This window comes from Pituophis catenifer, unplaced genomic scaffold (assembly GCF_029215685.1).
Source record: "Pituophis catenifer annectens isolate HBS135680 unplaced genomic scaffold, rPitCat1.0.hap2 SCAF_1, whole genome shotgun sequence".
Lineage (NCBI taxonomy): Eukaryota > Metazoa > Chordata > Lepidosauria > Squamata > Colubridae > Pituophis > Pituophis catenifer.
In genome coordinates, this window is record NW_027256881.1 from 20,442,675 (window position 1) to 20,462,132 (window position 19,458).

At 41.3% G+C, this 19,458-nt stretch overlaps 1 protein-coding gene across 2 annotated transcripts in view; it reads left to right on the plus strand.

The window, feature by feature from the left end:
• Positions 1 to 18,258, plus strand: part of STX1A (syntaxin 1A) — a 34,109-nt gene extending 15,851 nt beyond the window's left edge. Inside the window, exons 3-9 of one of the 2 annotated variants that reach the window (XM_070946482.1) lie at positions 1,506 to 1,580; positions 3,021 to 3,094; positions 4,863 to 4,971; positions 7,439 to 7,512; positions 10,160 to 10,297; positions 15,057 to 15,167; positions 18,101 to 18,258. In XM_070946482.1, the coding sequence (XP_070802583.1) occupies positions 1,506 to 1,580; positions 3,021 to 3,094; positions 4,863 to 4,971; positions 7,439 to 7,512; positions 10,160 to 10,297; positions 15,057 to 15,167; positions 18,101 to 18,178 (659 nt within the window). In that variant the 3' untranslated portion in view covers positions 18,179 to 18,258. Of the gene's footprint in view, positions 1 to 1,505; positions 1,581 to 3,020; positions 3,095 to 4,862; positions 4,972 to 7,438; positions 7,513 to 10,159; positions 10,298 to 15,056; positions 15,168 to 18,100 lie in introns of those variants that run through there. The other variant, XM_070946473.1, reaches the window with a different exon arrangement.
• Positions 18,259 to 19,458: the final 1,200 nt, after the last annotated feature.

A 19,458-nucleotide genomic window follows, 5' to 3' on the forward strand; every position in this document is an offset into this window, starting at 1 on the left:
GCTAAACTTTAAGCCCTTGTCAACCAATGTATTTGATAAGGTCACAAACATTCTGATTCATGAAGTGTCACACTGATGGTTTGGTTTAAGCTAACATGTTATGTGAGCCACCTTAAAGGAGAAAAGATGAATGACAGTGGAGGTTTATATAAACCTATAAAGATTTATGTGATGAGACTCATGCAGAAAAAGTGATTTCCCCCCCCCTTCTTAGTTGGAGATGTTATGATGGATAAAAATGCATAATTTATAGAATTTATACTGCAAGGTGTGATGGTCACTGATACTAGATGACAGGTATATTACATTTATGTGGCTAGACAACACTTCTTTTTTTTAAAAAAAAATAAAGAATGTGAATGAATCTCCAGGAGCTGTGGATTTAGGTCGATGTAGTGTCATTTGAAGAGGGTTGGTTGGGAACATTTTGGTCATTTTGGGAATTGAAGAGTTTAGGTAACTTACAAGGGGGAAGTAAGTACACTTAATATTGCTTAGTTTTAAGCCACCCGTTTTGTAAGTTAATATTTCCTTTAGAAAGGAAAACCAGGATCAGTTTTGGAGAGGTGTTTAAAAGAGAAAACGGATGCAGTGTCTCTTTGTCTATAATAGCCAAAAAAGACTTCAAATGGAGAGGAAATAAAAAAGTCTTTGGTCAGCATTTAGTTTCTGCAGGGTTTTTTTCCAAGCTCTTCATAAACTGTGCAACAGACAATGATGAGGCAAATGTTTTCATTAAACTGTCAGTATTTACCGTACATTTTGATTATAAGCTCTTTGGGCATTTGCCTTTTCCTTGCTTATGTTGCTATGTAAATGGTATGAACTTCAGTAATATTAGAATAATAACATTATGTAACACGGTATCTGTGTTACTGTCGTAGGGCGTGTCAAATTTTTCAACTTTCAATTTTCAAACGTTAGGGTTAGCCTTGGGGATTGTAAAGATATTTTGGTTACTTTAATATAACTTCGATGTGCTTGGTAAGTAACTGCATAAATACCATAACTTTTTAACATTTTGTGTTTCATTTGTGCCACAATTCTATTTATGGACTGATTACCCAAATGTATATCTTGCTTACTTATATGAAGGAATCTTACGACGTACAGAGCTTAAAACAGCCATAAAAATAATAGACCATTATAAGAGAGTCAGTTGCTGATCTAAATGAAACCTTGTCTGATTGCTCTACAGAAGAGGATTGCATTCACCAGTTCCTGAAAGACAAAAGGATAGGTGCTAGTTTCACTTGTGGGGGCATCCAGAGTGAGGGGAAGGGTACTCATGGGAATGTCTGCAATGGCTTTCTTGTCTAATCCGTCTCTCTTGAAACATGTTTTGGAACATAAAGGATGGAGCGGCTTGGTGACATTTATTATATTAGCCAGTTACAAATATGTTCATTCCAAAGTCCAGCGTAACAGAAAAAGCCAAAATGTATGCATATGGATGTGTGCGCGTGTTTCTGTCCAAGTCACCAATTTCAGTATTTCCCTTCTAGAAACCAAGGAGGAGCTGGAGGAATTGATGTCTGATATCAAGAAAACAGCCAACAAAGTGCGCTCCAAGCTAAAGAGTTGAGTATCTGCTGTAGGTGTAAGGAGAGAATAGGCAACTCCTTGCATGATTGAAATTGAAATTGGAATCGTTTTGGGGTTTCCAAATCTCTTCCTGATTTGACATAATGGATAATGAAATGGCATAAACTTGAAGAGGCACCTGCTGTGCTTGGAGCTGCTCACCGAGACATTTCATCTGAAAGTTACTGCCTTAGTGGGAAGAAGTACCGGGGTCCGAAGGAGAAACTAGAGAAGATATGGAAAGTAAAGTGATGGTGCTGGTGGTGATAGGAATTCAGTGGTGATAGGAGCATATTCGGGGACTGTGACTCTTAAACTGGGACGGTGGTCCCAACAGATCCCAGGGACAACATCAGAGCTGTCTGTCCAGAAGAATTCAACGCTAGGAACAGCTAAGATACTGTGCAGAATCCTCAAATTTCCAGGCCTCTAGTAGAGCACCCACAATTGAGGAAGGCACAGATCATCCATAAATGGAAGAAGGGAACATTATTTTATTTATTTATTTAATTTAATTTAATTTATATACGCCCTACTCCCGAAGGACTCAGGGCGGTGAACAGCCACAAGATAAAAATACATCATACAAATGTTAAAAACCATTTAAAAGTACATTAAATAATTTGTACCTCTTAAATAGATTAACTTGTCTCCTCGATAGACATCACATTACAGGCTCACTTCCCAAACAAAGTACTAATTGATCAACAGTTCATGAAGTCTCAAGTTCAAATATCTTCTCCACTGTAGGAGCTCACTAAATGATTGTGAATTCCTTGTTCTTTGCATAGCCAATCTATCTGAGAGCTTGACAAAGTTGTTACAGAATTGAAAGCTCTAAGCATACATTCTCTGCTTGTATCACTACCATGTGCATTTTTTGAGTGTGTGTTTGTACAAGTGATCCATGAGTAATGATAAAGGATGGTAAAAGGTCCCATATGGGGGAAAAAATTCTCACTTTTTCCATTCTGAAGCTTCTAATCTTTTCATGAAACTTTTTAAAGCACTTTCCATTGTGCTTGGGGGAAAAATCTTTGAATCGAGCTGATTGCAAGGAAGCTCCCTTCCCTGCTAGCAAAGCTTGGAAAATATATATATATATATATATTTTAAAAAAAACAGTTTTTTTTTTATATATATATTAGGGTTCACCTTTGCTAGCCCAGATTTTGATTTTTTTAAAAAATACAAATAAACAAATCACTGCAACTCTCCAATGAAACCTACAGGTGATAACTTGCCAGGTGCAAATTTTAAAAATGGGTCATTTATAGTTGGTTCCTTCTCTTCTGGAGAGTTATTTTTAGTCCGGTCTGAAATGGATGTTCAGCAGGCAGAGATGGAGAGACAGAGATTGAGACCATCTGTTTACTCTGTAATGTGCTTTTTCTTCCCTCTCTGAAAATAGGTTCTACTTTTCTGCTTTTTCTTAGGTATTGAACAGAGTATTGAACAAGAGGAAGGGCTGAACAGATCATCAGCAGACTTGAGAATAAGGAAAACTCAGGTGGGTCCATTTCTAAAAAGCCATGTTGCCTATCAATCCAGAGGTTTTCATGCACAGAATAACCAGGGTGATCAAATGGTAGATTACTTTTAAAAATCTTGTAGCTTTTGAAAAATGGCTCCACCTGTTTCTCAATATCTACAGCAGTGGCTGGCAATTATTGGGGGGGGGGAGGCCCTGTATGCCATTGTATGATCTTCATGTTGGTTAGAATGATTAGATCTTCATGTTGGTTAGAATGTTTCCCATGACACATTGTCTGTACTGATGTCCAAAACTTAGAACTGCTGGGAAAAACAGTGTGCTTGACATTCTCCTCCCTACCTCTTCTAAATGGGCTAAAGGAGCTTATCTTTGCAAGGAGCAAAGTCAAATCCAGTCCTGCAGAGGTTGTTCAAGCCTGATTCACATCATCATTTGACCTTTCTGAAACCAAGCAGATTGATGATGCTCTGTGGAAAGTAAATAAGGAAATTACAGGGACATTATTGCCTGTTCCATAATCCTATGAACACCCCAAATACAGTGTTGATGAGACAGTGAAATATGGGCTCAAATTGAATGTTTTGAAGAATTTAGCTTTTTTCCTCTCTCTCCCATCTATTCCAAGAATATAAAAAATAGACCAAGTGGGTCTTCATATAGATTAACATTTAATTTTATTTGTCTAGCAATGTGGCTTCAGGAAACCCATAAACAGGCAGCAAAGCTGTTTATTTGATAAGATATACCTTATTTCCCTGAAAATAAGACATCCCTTGATAATAAGCCCAATTGGGCTTTTGAGCGCCTGAGCTAAAATATGCCTCCCCCCAAAAATAAGCCCTCCTCAAAAATATTTAAACACAGAGCTGAAAATCAAGTAAGACGGCAAGAGGAGCCCCATCTTGCTCCATGCGCCCCAAAATAATAAGACCTCCCTGAAAATAAGGCCAAGCGCTTATTTCAGGGTTCAAAAAAATATAAGACAGGGTCTTATTTTCTGGGAAACACGGTATTTATTTGATATAAAGTATACATGAAAGGTCCATCTAGCATTCTCAGCTAGCAGTGATTGGTAAGCATCTCATTTCTCACAGGTTTGTTGCATCCTCTTTTCAAGCCATTAGCCATGATCTCTTCTTCCATAAATTCCATGGGTTCAATGTAGTATCAAAGAGCATTTTCTTTGTAAATTTATAAATTGAAGAAAAGGGGATTTTTACAGAAGCTTGTGGATGTATATAAGCCAGTAGCACCAGGGGTGAAATGTAAAATGTAACTACCGGTTCTGTGGGCGTGGCTTGGTGTGGGGGGGGGGTAATGTGACTGGGTGGGCGTGGCCAACTTTTTTTTTTTTAACTTTTCAAAGCATTTTTTCTAATGCTTTGAAAAGCCTCTGCCGATCAGGATACTCAGCTGGGATCGTCAGAGACTTTTCAAAGCATTTTTTAACCACCTCTTCGGCCAAGAGGTTGCAGAAAAAAATGCTTTGAAAAGCCTCTGACTATCCCAGCTGAGCCACGCGATCATCAGAGGCTTTTTTTTTTTTACTTTTAAAAGCATTTTTTCTTCGGAAGAGGTTGTAGATGATCCTGCGGCTCAGCTGGGCATGGTGGGGGTGGGTGGGCACAGGGATTTTTGCTACTGGTTCTCCAAACCACCCGCCACCATCGCTACCGGATCAGGCGAACCGGTCCGAACCGGGAGCATTTCACCCCTGAGCAGCACATATATTTTTCAGAAATATTCTGTTGTAACTTTGCTTCCCCCCTACTCCCGCCCTCAGCATTCCACCTTATCACGGAAGTTTGTGGAGGTGATGTCAGAATATAATACAACCCAGACTGATTACCGGGAGCGCTGTAAAGGAAGAATCCAAAGACAGCTGGAAATCAGTGAGTGTCTTCCTTATTAGCCCTTTTCACTGAGATTACCATGTGTTTGTTCATCCATTTCTTACAGAGGATTATAATGGTGCAGTCTTCTGTTTTTCTTGTTTGCCTATTTTCACAATTCGTTTTTATTCTAATACCAGTATTTTTCTTGTGGTCAGGTTGCTGTTGAAGCATTCAGAACTACTGTAACATATAGTTAAACGCTTCTTGTTCAACTTGAGAAAGAACATTATTCAGTTTATATTCTCCCATTTTCCACCAAATATTCTGTGAAGGCAGATTAATGAAATCCATTTCTGTTCTTTAAAGCAAAGTTCACATTCCTAATTTCTTCTTAGTATTTCTTTTGTAATAAAAAAGCCTATTTTTTTATAAAAGAAAGATCCATAAATAATAATTAAAGACACAGATTCCCGTAGCCAGAGAATCAGAATAGATTAATTTAACTATGATGCAGTTCATACTCAGATAGGACATTGTACTGAATTTTGAGCTATGCTAATGATATTCAGTTTTTTACTGTAACCATTGGCCTGAAGGAAGATATTATTAAAGTCTTGTCCTGGGCTCTGAGTGGGATACAGCAAATTAAAGTTGAACTTAACCAAATTGGAAATGCTCTTTGTTTATCAAAGTTTTTTTTTGTCAGCTCAACTGTTATCTCTCCAGTGAATGATGCTGTTCTTAAGAGAACTGGTCTGTGACTTTAGGGTCCTCTTGGAATCACTGCTAGTTGCATAGTTGGAGGGCATGCTCAAGAGTCCCTTGCTCATATAAACTGGTGCCAGTTCTGACATTACCTGTAGTGAGAAGACCTGGGTCTGGTTTTAATGTGTATCACCATTCCTCTACATAGGACTGCTTTGGAAATGAATGTCATCAACCTTTGTGATAATTGATTTATTTATTTATTTTTGCTATTACATTTTTGTGGAATTATTGTTGTTTGAAGTTATTACTGTGGGCATTTCGATTTCCTTCTAATATGTTTGCTTCCAGGAATCTGGGAAAATTGGGCAACATATGACCTAATAAATAAAATGCTGGGTGTGATTGAGAAATACCAATTTAGATAAGTGCTTTTCAACCTGTGCAGTTTTAAGATGTGTGGAGTTCAGTTCCCATAATTCCTCAACCAGCATGCTAAATTGGAAACCTGATTTAGACCATGCAAATCACAAGTACTCCTCGCCTTTTCTCAGTTTCCACTACGGATCCTTGGGGTACTTGGCCCAATTGCAGACTGGAGAAAGCAAAGTTCCTTTCCTTTCCTATTTGCCACAAACAAGCCAGACGCCCCAGTGTGAGAGATGAGAGTGGAAAAGAGGCTATGAAGTGGCCCCCTGCCTCTTCTGTCTGTAGGCTATAACTGACAAAATGTACCGAGCTGCAGAAGAACATGTGGTGCCTTGAGGTCTGCTCTATCCAGGTGGCTTTTTCAACATAAAAGGAGGAGAGAGAGTAGATAACTATCAAAAAGCAGAAGGGGCAGCAACGTGTACTGGAAAAAATAGAAGTCTTGAGTGGAAGAGGTTAGGAATTAGAAAAAAAGCTGCTTGCAGACATAATGAGTAGGAAGGGAGGATTGTGTAATGACCGTGCTTTCATCATGCCAAGGAAGGATGGGGAACAAGGAAATTTGCATCATTAGGTCACATTAGGGCTTTTCTTTTCTTTTAAAAAATGAAATTTGAAATTTTGATTCTATATGTACTGTCACTTTCTGCTGAGGGTGAGCTGGCTGTTAAGTGGGCTAAGGTTCATCTTGTTATGTTTGTGTGGTCTGTTGGACTTAGTTCTGAGTACAATGCTGATATGTTGGTGAAGTCAGAAAGGGAGGTTATGAGTATCATCTAAAAGGATCAGGAAATGAAGACGTATGTAAATAGAAATTGGGTCTGCTATAATACCATCTCAGATTGAATTAAAAAAAGGAAACAACAAAGGAATGGAAAAGAGGGGAGGAGTAGAGAGGGGAAAGTAGGGGAGTTGGGAGGTGAGAAGAAAAGAAGTGGGAAAAGGAGAGAAAGAAGGAAGGAGAAAGAAGAGCAGGAGAGAGGGTAAGAAGGGGAGGAAGAAGAGAGGAGAGGGGAAAGAGGAAAGGAAGTAGGAAAGAAGAGGAGAGGAGAGGAGGAATGAGGAAAGAAGAAAGAAAGGAGGAGAAAGAAAGGAAGGGAAAAAGGAAAGTTTGTAGTAAAACAAAAGAAGGAAATGGTAAAAGAGCAGACCCAAACAAATAATTAATTAATTACCTAATGGAAGTTAAAGAAGATGAACAAACAATGTATAAGGATGGATAAAACACTGTACATTTAAACATGTTGATGAAAAATAAAAATAAAAAACTTTTTTCAAAAAAATAAAAGGATCCGAGGAAGAAATATGGACAAGGTTTGGACTATTGGATGTTGGGAAGGAAAGATAGATTCTATTGTTCAACCCTTAACTTCTTTAATATCATTTGCAGCTGGCAGGACCACCACCAGTGAGGAACTGGAGGACATGCTGGAGAGTGGGAATCCAGCTATATTCTCCTCTGGGGTAAGCAGACTCTCCCTTTGCCTTGGTATTTGCCCAATCTTTTCTTTGTCCACACTTCTGAGAGTAGACCCAAAGGTGCTGTTTCAAAAGACAACTGGACAACCTCACGATTCAAGAAAGAAGAGCAGTGACATCCCTAGGAAGAGACCCAAACATCACCATCTTGTTGGCTGATAAAGGAAGGTGCACAGTTATCCTGAACACAGATGACTAAATGCTAACATGGACACTCTTCTGAAGGACACTGCTACATACGAGACTCTGAAGAGAGATCCTACCAGCAGTTATAAGAAAAAGGCCATTGATTTCCTGCAACAACTACTGAAGGACAGTGCTATTGACAAGCCACAATACTACTGCTTTTACCCTAGAAAAGCTACTCCATGCATATATGGGCTCCCCAAAATCCACAAAGAGAGAACTCCACTCAGGCCAATTGTCAGCAGCATCAACTTCATCATCTAAAAACAAAGTCCAGTTGCCTTTTGAAAAAGTACCTGTGGGACAACCATGACCTGGATGACTGAGACTCTCCATAGACTCATTCTGAGAATAGAATTTAGCAGTGCCATCTTTGAGTCCTTACAGTAGCAATAGCACTTAGACTTATATACCACTCCATAATGTTTTATAGCAGTGGTCCCCAACCTTTTCAGCTCAGTGGACCAGTGGAGGTGGAGTGGGGAAGAGGGGATGGTTTCGGATGTGCACGCCACTTTCACAAATGCAACTTTACGCGCACTTGCCCACCACTTCTGTGAGCCGTTTCTTAACGGGCTGTGACCTGGGACTGAGCTGCGGACCGGGGTTGGCAACCCCTGCTTTATAGCACTCGCGGATCAGTTTACAATGTCTACATATTGCTCCAGGCAATCTGGGTCCTCATTTTACCGACCTCAGAAGGAAGGCTGCGTCAACCTCGAGCCCTGTCAAAATCGAACTCCAGATTGTGGGCAGAGTTAGCCTGCAATACTGCATTCTAACCACTGAATCATCACCAGGGCTGAGCCGTGTTGCAAGAAATGAGCGGCAGTTTGTTGAAAGTGAAGTAGGATCAAGAATAAAAGTCTTTCTACTGGCATGGGGACGATAATAAATAACCACGATCCTTTACTTTGACTCTTGATTTTGCAATATAGGTTCTTCTATACCACAAAATCAACAATGGGTATGGTCAAAGACTTCTGGGATATTATTCTTCCACTGCCTTTGCTTAGCAATATTTCATGTTTATTCCTCCTTTTTTCTATGGAACTCAGTATAACATGTTTGGACATCAGTGACAATCTCCTGATGTGTTTTTCCAGATTATGTACAATAACCATTTAGTCATTTGTGGTCTGTAGATATAGTATGCATTCTTATGTCCATACTTTCTAATAAATATGTATGTTGGGTGAATTAGCATGCAGTGCTAAGCCAGGATTTTTTTAAAACCACACTTTGTTGAACAAGTTATAGATGCTAACACCCTCCCCCCATATTTTATTCGTTTGTAATTTTTTCAGTGACTTTAGGTGGGTTGTGAAAGTATATGTATATCGCCCAAAGTCATTGACTGTGAAGTGGTTGGTTATATAAATATGAAGAATCATTAGGTATGAAAATATGAAAAACATTCATAATATGACTTCTTGTTGTATGTTATTGAGACTGTTTGGTTATTCTAAGTAGCAAATTCACCAATGGTAATGCTTGGACAATTTAATGGTATAGATCCGTGATGGCGAACCTATGGCACACATGCCAGAGGTGGCTCACAGAGCCCTCTCTGTGGGCACACGTGCTGTTGCCAGCTGCTCTTCTGGTTTCTGGTGTGCAGAGGCAGGTCTTCGTGAGTGCTGGAGCACCAGAAAATGGCCTGAAAACAGCCCAAAACCAGGTCACTTTCCAGGCTGTTTTCAGGCCGTTTTTCGGGCTGTTTTTGGCCCAAAAAAGGCCCGAAAACCAGCCAGAAAATGGCTCAGAAAATGGCCTGAAAATGGCCCGAAAAACAGTCTGAAAATGGCCTGAAAACAGCCAGAAAAACGGCCAGAAAATGGCCCAGAAAAGTGCCCAAAAACAGACAAGAAAAGGGTCTGAATATGGCCTGGAAAATGGGCTGAAGCAGCCCAAGAAACAGTCCAGAAAACTGGCCCAATGCCCGTAGAATGGCCTGAAACGGCCTGAAAATATAGCCCAAACTGGCCAAAAACAGGCATGCGTGTGCCGGCCAGCTGTTCTTCGGGTTTCCAGTGCTCTGGTGCGCGTACATCCATGCACATGCATGCCCATTCTGGTTTGGACACTCGGTGCCGAAAAGGTTCACCATCACTGGTATAGATAATTCTGCAGTTTCGTTTTTTTCTCTTCTGGGATTTTTCTTCACGGGAGGCTAAGAACAGCAATGATATTCAGTATCTCTTTGATTCTTTAGATGTATGCTCTCATTGCCCACCAACATATGAATCCATGTGTGCTAGAAGCTCTAGGCTTTTTCCAAAGAAAGCCATAATTTTTTAGGAAATCAGTTTTTACCAATTTATAAACTTGTTCTAGCCAGCCACAGAAAATCAGAATGTGCTCTCCAGAAATATCTACCCAAGATGGAAAGTCTACCTGGACCATATGCCATTAATGTTCCAATGCTGCCTTTTTTTTTTGTTAGATCATCATGGACTCCAACATTACAAAGCAGGCACTGAATGAGATTGAGACACGGCACAGTGAGATCATCAAGCTAGAAAACAGCATCCGTGAGCTTCATGATATGTTCATGGACATGGCCATGTTGGTGGAAAGCCAGGTGAGAGCTGCTGCAGAAGGATGGACTTCTTTACTTATTGGTGTACCAGGTAGCAACATTTAGTCCTGTCTCTACACTATCCTCTGCTAGAGATACTGCAATGGTACCTTTGCACTGTAGTTCCTACATTAAATAGAGGGTTGGGATAAATGCCTTTGTTAGTTCTGTGGCCTGGATCACACAAATAAGATTTTTATTGATACAAACTTCCCTGTACCACCTTGCTTTGAATTTCTTAAGAATTAATTTCATGACTCGCTTTGTTTACTGTGTTAACTCATTTTTGTTTTCATGTGGTGTATTAAAACATAGGCTAACATAACTGAATGCCCCTCCAAAAATCAAAGTTAAAGCTAAACATCTTTTCAACGTTATGCAAAATGCAATTATTTAGCTCTTATAGGACTTGGTTAAGCGTATTGTTCAAATTATGATGGTCCAGTGAGATCAAGCCCATCACATCTGATTTGTTCAAAATTTGCTGCAGTTTGAACTTAGAGATTCTCCGTAGGAAGGACAAGAGAGAATCCTGACCAAGAGGGAACAAGGAAGAAGCAAAATGATCCTTTGATCCTGCAGTTTTTCTTCCATTATTGTGCAAAGCCCTACACAGTGTGATCATGCTTTGTCTATTATTGTCACTAATAACTTTTTTCCAGAAGAGCTAAATTTGTGTGCATATTTCTGTGGAAATAATAGTAAGAGGGAATATGATAATGTGTTGTTACAGTATTATTATTTCATTTTCTGAACCATTCTTCCTTCTGAAGGTTTAGAGAAGAACCTAAAGCCAATTTTAGGTAACAAAGTAGCAATTCTTTTAAAACTTAAATTAAAACAAGGCTAAATAAAGTTCATTTAAAAATGAACTGTTCCTGGCAGAGTTGTTATTCTGCAAATGCCTGGGTGGATTGATGTGCTTTTATCAGAGGTTAGAAAGACAGCGACATGGGGAAAACCTATACTTATTGAGGAAAGAGGTCCATAATTGGGGTGTTGTTGTAGGAAATGCTTTCTAAAAGGTTGGATTGCATTGCAAATGTCTGTCTGTCTGCCTGTTTTTGTTTTAAATGACTTTCTGGGAAACTTCAGTAATAGAAATGATGTGACATGGTCGATTTCCATATGTCTACCTGTGCAACCCATAGAAAGTGAAGCAAAGGGGAACTTCAAGCAGGGGTGGTGGGCTACGTTTACAGAAACAGGCAGAGAAGAAAGTGGAGGTACCATCCTTGCCCTCTTAAGGGGTAAATACATTCGATTCCTGATTGTCTGGCCCTGCCTTTCTTCGTACAACTCCTGACCCCCCTCTTTCTATCTCCCACGCTACCATGCATACTCGGATAAAGCTGTTCAGGTATTGACAGGTAATGCCCATTTTCCCAGAGTTGGGACAATTGCATGTCTATGCTGCATGGCTGCTTCATGATTCTGCATGTCCCTGCAGTGTTGTTGGGAAGTGGAAGGGCGATGACCAAGTGGCTAGCTTGCCTCGAGCAGATGCTGGAGGAAGGAAGACTAGGTTGGGGTTACAGCATATGTGCTTCATGTAAAAAAAATTCAAGACTTGATCCCAGGAATCTAAGAGAGGTGGGCTGGATCCAAGGTAATTGTTTTCAGCTGAAGACAATACCAAGTTCAATGACCCAATCTTTCCTTGCATGGTGATCTCCCTCTGGTACTCAGTCTTAATTGGATTTCTTTTGATAGTTAAAAAAAATTGCTAGGCTAGTTAAAGTGATTAAGGCCTCATCAAGTTACGTAATCCTCATCGCCCAGAATAGTCACCCACATGGCCATTGCTGAAAATTTTGAGAATTGGTCCACGCATCAGGAGTGGATATGGGGGAAGCTGCAGTTCTAGTATCTTACTCAACCTCAAAGGTTCTCAAGGCAGATTGAAAGGGATCTCAAGTCAGCTAAGCCAAAATCCTGAAAAAACAGAAAGCAGAGGGCCTCCCCCCACCCCATTGTTCTTTACTGAACAACATAGAAGTTCCAGATACAGTCCCTCGACTTATGACCACAATTGAGCATGGAATCTCAGTCATTGAGCCAAGTGGTCATTAAGCGAGACATCACATGAGTACTCATGATTTACTCAATGACTCAACATTCCCAGATATCATTAAACGATTGTGTGGGTCATTAAACAGATGAAGTCCCAGATAAGGAGTACAGGGTGCCTGGTAGGGGAAATGCTGGGGGCGGGCAGGGTGGCTCTGCTCAGGAGCTGAAAAATCTCCTTGCCAAAATCCAAGCAGGATTTTCAGTTTTTGGGGGAGATACATTCCACACAGTCTGTGCCAGGCCTTCCTGAGGCACTCTGTGCTGCTAACTTTATTACACTGCCTCTCCATCTCTGCTTGGATTTCAGCTCCCTCTCCTTTCTATGATCTGGCTGAAAGAGCTGCCTGCCAAAGGATGACATCTCTGCTCCATGTGCAGAAAGGATCACTTTTGGCACAGTGCGGAAATGGAGCTCAAATCATCAGGATCTGATCTTCTTTTCTGCTCCCTGTGGAAGGATCGCATCTCCCCTGTGCAGAAGGAAACTCCTTCCATAGGATGTAGAAATGGAGCTCACATCATCCTCTTCTTAGCCCCAATTCTGCATCCCACCAGAGATGTTCAGCTCCCCTTGGCAGGCAGCTCATTCAGCCAGCTCCCAGAGACTGTCAGCAGCTCTCAACCTTCCCTACCAGCTTCCCCTTTGACTTTCTGGGGAAGCTGGCAGAGAAGATTGCAAATGGCGATCGAATGATTGCAGAGCACTTGGCAGCCAGTCGAAAGGTTGCCAAACACCCAGATCGCAATCACACGACCATGAGGGTGGGGGACATTTTATAAAGACCAGGACTGCTTTATGGGGCATCAAACACCGTTTCTGAGGAGACCGTCTTAACTTTGAACAGTTGCTAAACGACTGATCATAAGTTGAGAACTACTTGTAAACATTACTTTTACAAGGTTGTCTTGTATGTTTTAATGAGAGTGCTGCTTTGTGATAACTGTGGGGAGACATTCTCTGCATGCACTTGTGGTTCTTTTCTGCCTCCCTGTTGGTATGCTGCCACAGCAGCTGTGCCTTTGTGATGCTGAGTGCCTTTTATGGAGTAGTGTTTTCCTTTCTTTGTGTGTGTGTGTGTGTGTGTGTGTGTGTGTGTGTGTGTTTTATTAGACAATAGAGTAAGACTCTAGAATCTTTGTCTAGGCACCTCCACCCTATAATCATGTGCAGATGAAAACACGAGAAAAGGGAGACCTTCACTTTCCTAGGCGAATCCCCAATCCTTGGAAAAGCATTTGGGATTCACACTGAAACTATATAAATCCTGAATAAATAAAGAGTTGGAGAGTCTCAAATTCAAATCTGTACTTCTACCATTGAGGCCTCTTCAAACTATATACGATAAAACAATCAAAGAAATTTAAAACAATAAAGCCTGAAGTGGACCAAGCAATAATGAATATTAAAGCAGTTTTTAAAATTAATTACTGCTAAAGATTTTTTCTCTGCTGTTGATCCAAACATTTCTATCTTCTAGAGCAGGGCTCTCCAACCTTGGCAACTTTAAGACTTGTGGACTTCAACTCCCAGAGTTGAACTCTAGGAGTTGAAGTTCTATAGCTTTGTGTGCTCCAGCCAATGTGGTATGGTGATGAAGATGTTGGAACAGGAGCAGAGAGATGTGAATTTGAGCCTCTCCTCAAGTACAGAAGTTATCTAGATAATTTTGGGCCGGTCACTCTTAGCCCAAACTTTCTGATAGAGGAAAAAATAGACAAAATAGAACAATAGAACAAAGTATGGCACTTTGAGTTCTTCTACAAAAGGTGGGTTAAAAATAAAATAAATCAAATTTTAAAATGAGATCATTATTAACCCACCCATTTGAAGTCCTGAAATATATAACAGAAAAGCTAACAGGGATAAAAACAGAAAAGGAAAAGCACCAGCTTAAGGATCACCTCTGATGCAGTGGCAGGCTTGGGTATAAGTAGAATAATTTGATGGAGCATGTTTTTCGGCTGAGTTGATGAATAGCTCTGATGCCAACTCATTTTGTCTTAACTTTTGAGGAGAAAAGCTGTTGAGGAGTATGTACAGATAGTCCTTGACTTAAAACCTTCATTGAGCCCAAAATTTATGTTGTTAAGTAAGACGTTTGCCCCATTTTTCAACATTTCTTGCCCAAGTTGTTAAGTGAACCACTGCAGTTGATAAGTTACTAAACTGGTCGTTAAATGAATCTGGCTCCCCCATTGACTTTGCTTGTCAGAAGGTCACAAAAGGCAATCACATGATCCCGGGATACTGCAACGGTCATAAGTATGAACCAGTTGGCAAGCATCTAAATTTTGATCACATGATCATGGGGATGCTGCAAAGGTCGTAACTGTGAAAAATGGTCATAAGTCACTTTTTTCAGTGCCGTTGTATCTTCGAACGGTCACTGAATGAACTGATGTAAGTCAAGGACTACCTGTATAAGGGGGCATGTGACATCAAGTATCCCAGTGAGGCCTCGGGATCCTCCCTGCCCCACATCCAGCCCTAAACCCCCAAGTTTCAATCTTGTCATTCTGCTCTCTTTTGTTCCTTCTGATGACAGGTCTAGCGGCAAATACCAGGGTGAAGGAGGCTGAAAGTGCCATTCCCACTCCACGTGGACGTGAGAAAATAGGTAATAGGGAGAACCTCAGCGTCCCTCAAGCCACGTTGTTTGAAATCTCTTGTGCATCCCCCGTTGTACAGGGCGAGATGATCGACCGCATTGAATATAATGTGGAACACTCCGTGGACTATGTGGAGAGGGCCGTGTCAGATACCAAAAAAGCTGTAAAGTACCAGAGCAAAGCCCGGAGGGTAAGCACTGGTCGGTGGTCTGTGCAAAAGGAGGGAGGGGGGTGTTAAGCCATCCTGTGGGGTCCCAGAGATGCAATGGCCGGTGTGGGAAAGTATGGTGGTGAATAAATTAAGACTTGCACAGAAGCAAGCATTCTTTTCTCCATATTGTTCAGGGGTGTCAAACTCAATTTCATTGAGGGTCGCATCCGGGTTGTGTTTGACCTCGGGGGGCCGGGGTGGGCGTGGCCAGCTCGATATCACTCATGTCGGGGGTGCCTGTAGTGGCCTGAGCGCTCTGCCAGCGAAAACGGGCTTCCAAGCTCCATTTTTGGCTGCGATGGCCTCTTGCCAGCAAAAACGGAGCTTTGGAGGGCCACGCATGGTCCTCGTGAGCTCTGTTTTCGGTTGCGATGGCCTCCTGCAACCCTCTGCCAGCGAAAACAGAGCTCAGGGGTGCCGCATTCGGCCCTCTCAAGCTGTTTCCGCTGACAGAGGCACTGTGGGCCGGTCCTTCACTGTTTCCAGGGCAACCCTGTGGGCCAGATCTAAGCACCCCGCAGGCTGGATCTGGCCCCCAGGCCTTGAGTTTGACACCCTTGATATTGTTCAACAGCCCTGATTTGCCTTGAAATTATTATTATTATTATTATTATTATTATTATTATTATTATTATTATTATTATTATTGAGATTTATATGCCACCCTAACTCCAGCCGGACTCAGGGCGGCTCACAACAGTAAAAAACATCTAATGAAAAAGTTAAAAAGAAATTAAATCCAAATCTCATAATTTAAAAATTTAAAATACATACACATAGTTTGTGACGTTCACCTGCTCTTCCCTAATCAACAAACCTTTAGCACAAGCTCATCTGTTAATCTTCCCATTTCTCTCTTGTGTGTTTTCTATTTTATTTAACTGGTCTTAAAAACTGTGTCCACCCTTCCCCTTATTTGTTGAGCATTGTTCTAGGTCAACACAATGGATTGCTGTTGGAAGTGATCCTCCTGGTGTTGCTTTTCAAACACTGCAACTCTGCATCAGCCCTTGAAAATACACATTTTCAACACAGGCAGTTTATTTGTTTATTTTATCATAGTGTACATGCTGCCCCCTCCAAGGACTCTGGGTGGCTCACAATAAGATCAAAATCACAACAGTCAGAACAATTAAAAAATCAATCAAATAAAACCCCATCCTTTAGCTCAGAGATGGGGTACGATGGCTCCTTTATGACTTGTGGATTTCAACAACCAGCATGGCTGGTTCAGGAATTCTGGGATTTGAAGTCCACAAGTCATAAAAGGGCCATTGTTTCCCACCCTGGCTTTAGCTCTTAAAGCTCAAGATACTTCCACTCTGTACCAGGCCCAGAGGCCCATTGGAATAGCATAATCATGGCTGCATTCTGAAAGGACAGTTGGAAAGGGCCATCCTCACCTTGGGAACTGCCACTAAGGAGTCCTGCTCCCTGACCTCTTTCCATGGACCTCTCTCAGGAGGGACTCTAGCCTGCCCATGAAATGCACGAAGGGGATGGATAGATTTATTTCTGTCCCAGACAAGCCTAAAGGTAACAAAGAACTGAACCATAAACCATGAGAAAGAAGCTGTGGTGGCGCAGTGGTTAGAATACAGTATTTGCAGGCTAACTCTGCCCATAGCCAAGAGTTTGATCCTGACCAGCTCATGGTTGACTCAGTCTTCCATTCTTCCGAGGTTGGTAAAATGAGGACTCGGATTGTTGGGGGCAATAGGCTGACTCTGTAAACCGCTTAGATAGGGTTGTAAAGCACTATGAAGCGGTATACACATCTAAGTGCTATTGCTAAGTGCTCTAAACAGACAATAGTCATTACCTTGAACTGGACCCAGAGGTTAACTACTACAGTCCATCTCCTGTAAGATTGCTATTATTCTGCTTAATAATAATTGCTATTATTCATCATCCAGCAGGCAGGGGGCTGAATTTTGGACCAGTAATAGCTTCCAAACTGCCTTTCACGTCAGGCCCCTTAACCTAAATCATCTTAAAGGATTCTTACAATATATTTTAAAGACATCTTTAACATTGTTACCATATCCCTCAGCCTAAAATAAGAATTAAGTCACTACCTGCACATTTAACAATCAAAATATATGATATGAAAGGAAAACGAGATGGAGGAGAAAGAAAAAGACACTCAGATTCCATTTCTTTAAGCTCAATAAATTAAATAAAAACAAAACACCAATCTTTCACCCACCTACCTAAATTCTGAAAAAACGTAACAGAAAAGGAACAGTGATGAAGGCATGCCGTAGGTGAGCTATCTGGAATCAAATCACACCAGGAAGTAGGGCAGTTCCTTGGAACAGCCCTTGCTTCTCTTCTCCCTTGGCTGTAACTTTCTATGCAAGCTCAGGAGCACCTCTCAAATCTGGGGAATAGAATAGAATAGAATAGAATAGAATAGAATAGAATAGAATAGAATAGAATAGAATAGAATAGAATAGAATAGAATAGAATAGAATAGAATAGAATAGAATAGAATAGAATAGAATAGAATAACAGAAGTGGGAGGGACCTTGGAGGTCTTCTAGTCCAACCCCCTGCTTAGGCAGGAAACCCTACACCACTTCAGAGAAATGGTTATCCAACATCTTCTTAAAAACTTCCAGTGTTGGAGCATTCACAACTTCTGCAGGCAAGTTGTTCCACTGATTAATTGTTCTAACCGTCAGGAAATTTCTTCTTAGTTCTAAATTGCTTCTCTCCTTGATTAGTTTCCACCCATTGCTTCTTGTCCTGCCCTCAGGTGCTTTGGAGAATAGTTTGACTCCCTCTTCTTTGTGGCAGCCCCTGAGATACTGGAAGACTGCTATCATGTCTGCCCTAGTCCTTCTTTTCATTAAACTAGACATACCCAGTTCCTGAAACCAACTGCTGTTTCTTCCTTTCTCTTGCAGAAGAAGATTATGATTATCATCTGCTGCGTCGTTCTGGGAATTGTCATTGCTTCTACTATTGGCGGGATTTTTGGCTAAAAGCCTGCAACCATCCGAGAATATCGCTTATGGGAGTAAGGAGATGAATAGGAGTACCGGAGCCACCCAGCCCACCACCCACTTGGGCCCATCCAAACCCTATAGCCGCCGTTGGAGAAAACTGGCGGACCAGCACTCTCGTCTCTAATGCATGATTATTTGTGTTAACACTATGTGTTAAGTACAGTGTACGTGTTGGGGGAGGGATGGTGCTGGGGGTGGGATGGTGGGAAGGGAGTGTGTGCATGACATGCTCAAGCAGTTCCACCATCTTTTGACCTCTTCTTGATGGTCAGATCTCCTCAAACCGAATCCCCTTTCCCTTCCAGTGAAGTCCTCTTTCTTCTCCCCAAAATAAGAATCTGCTAGGACAGCTATGCACAGTTAATTCAGTCCCTGCCTTGGCAGGGACAAGGTCTGGTCATTATCATCTGTCACCAGAACTGTGTCCTCTGCGCGGCTGCTTGTAAGAGTAGGGGAGCCTCTTTGGCAATAGCTGTTAGCTCCAACCAGGCCAGTCTTCCTCTTTTTTTTTTAGCCATGGGCAAGGACCTCTTTGTAGTGTTGCAGGCCTGTTCATCTAGAGTATTCTGTATTTTGTTTTTAATTCTGCAGCTGCCCAGCCAGGAGTAAGAGATGGGTATGGCCCACCAGGCCCAAATCTGTGTCTTCCACAGTTCTGCCCTGAGCGCCATTACTGTTCAGCGGAAACCTCACCCCCTTTTTCAATTTCACCGGGCTTTTTTTTCCCTCTTGCCTTCCTGTAAGCAACATGTAATGTGTTTCTTTAAAATGTCATTCAAGGTTTGTTTGCTTAAAAAAAAAAGCAGAAAGGTGACCTGCAACATGAAATTAGGACAAAACCACTAATAATTACTTCTAAACAACCAGCTAAATTGGAGGAGTCAAAGGTAAGCTTCACCACATCCAATTAGGTCTTCTGGATGTTAACCAAGGGCTGGTGGATTGTAAGGAATTGTGGATGATGAAATGGGAATTTACAAATGCGTTTTTTGGAAATGCGTTCTAGACAAGTTGCAGCTCCTCCATCATACAACACAACAAATCTGAGTTTGAAATATGAGAAGCAGCCTTATATGGAGGACCTATTAAAACGTTTGTGGCACTAATGTGTCCGTGCCATTCCTTGGCCCTTACCAGACCTTCTGTCCCATTTTTTTTTAAATGCTTTATTTCAAAGTTGGCTTTTTGATCCTTATATGTTTGGAAATAAAATGGTGGCTGCAAAAAAGATGAAGGTTAACCAGGCTAGTAGCAAA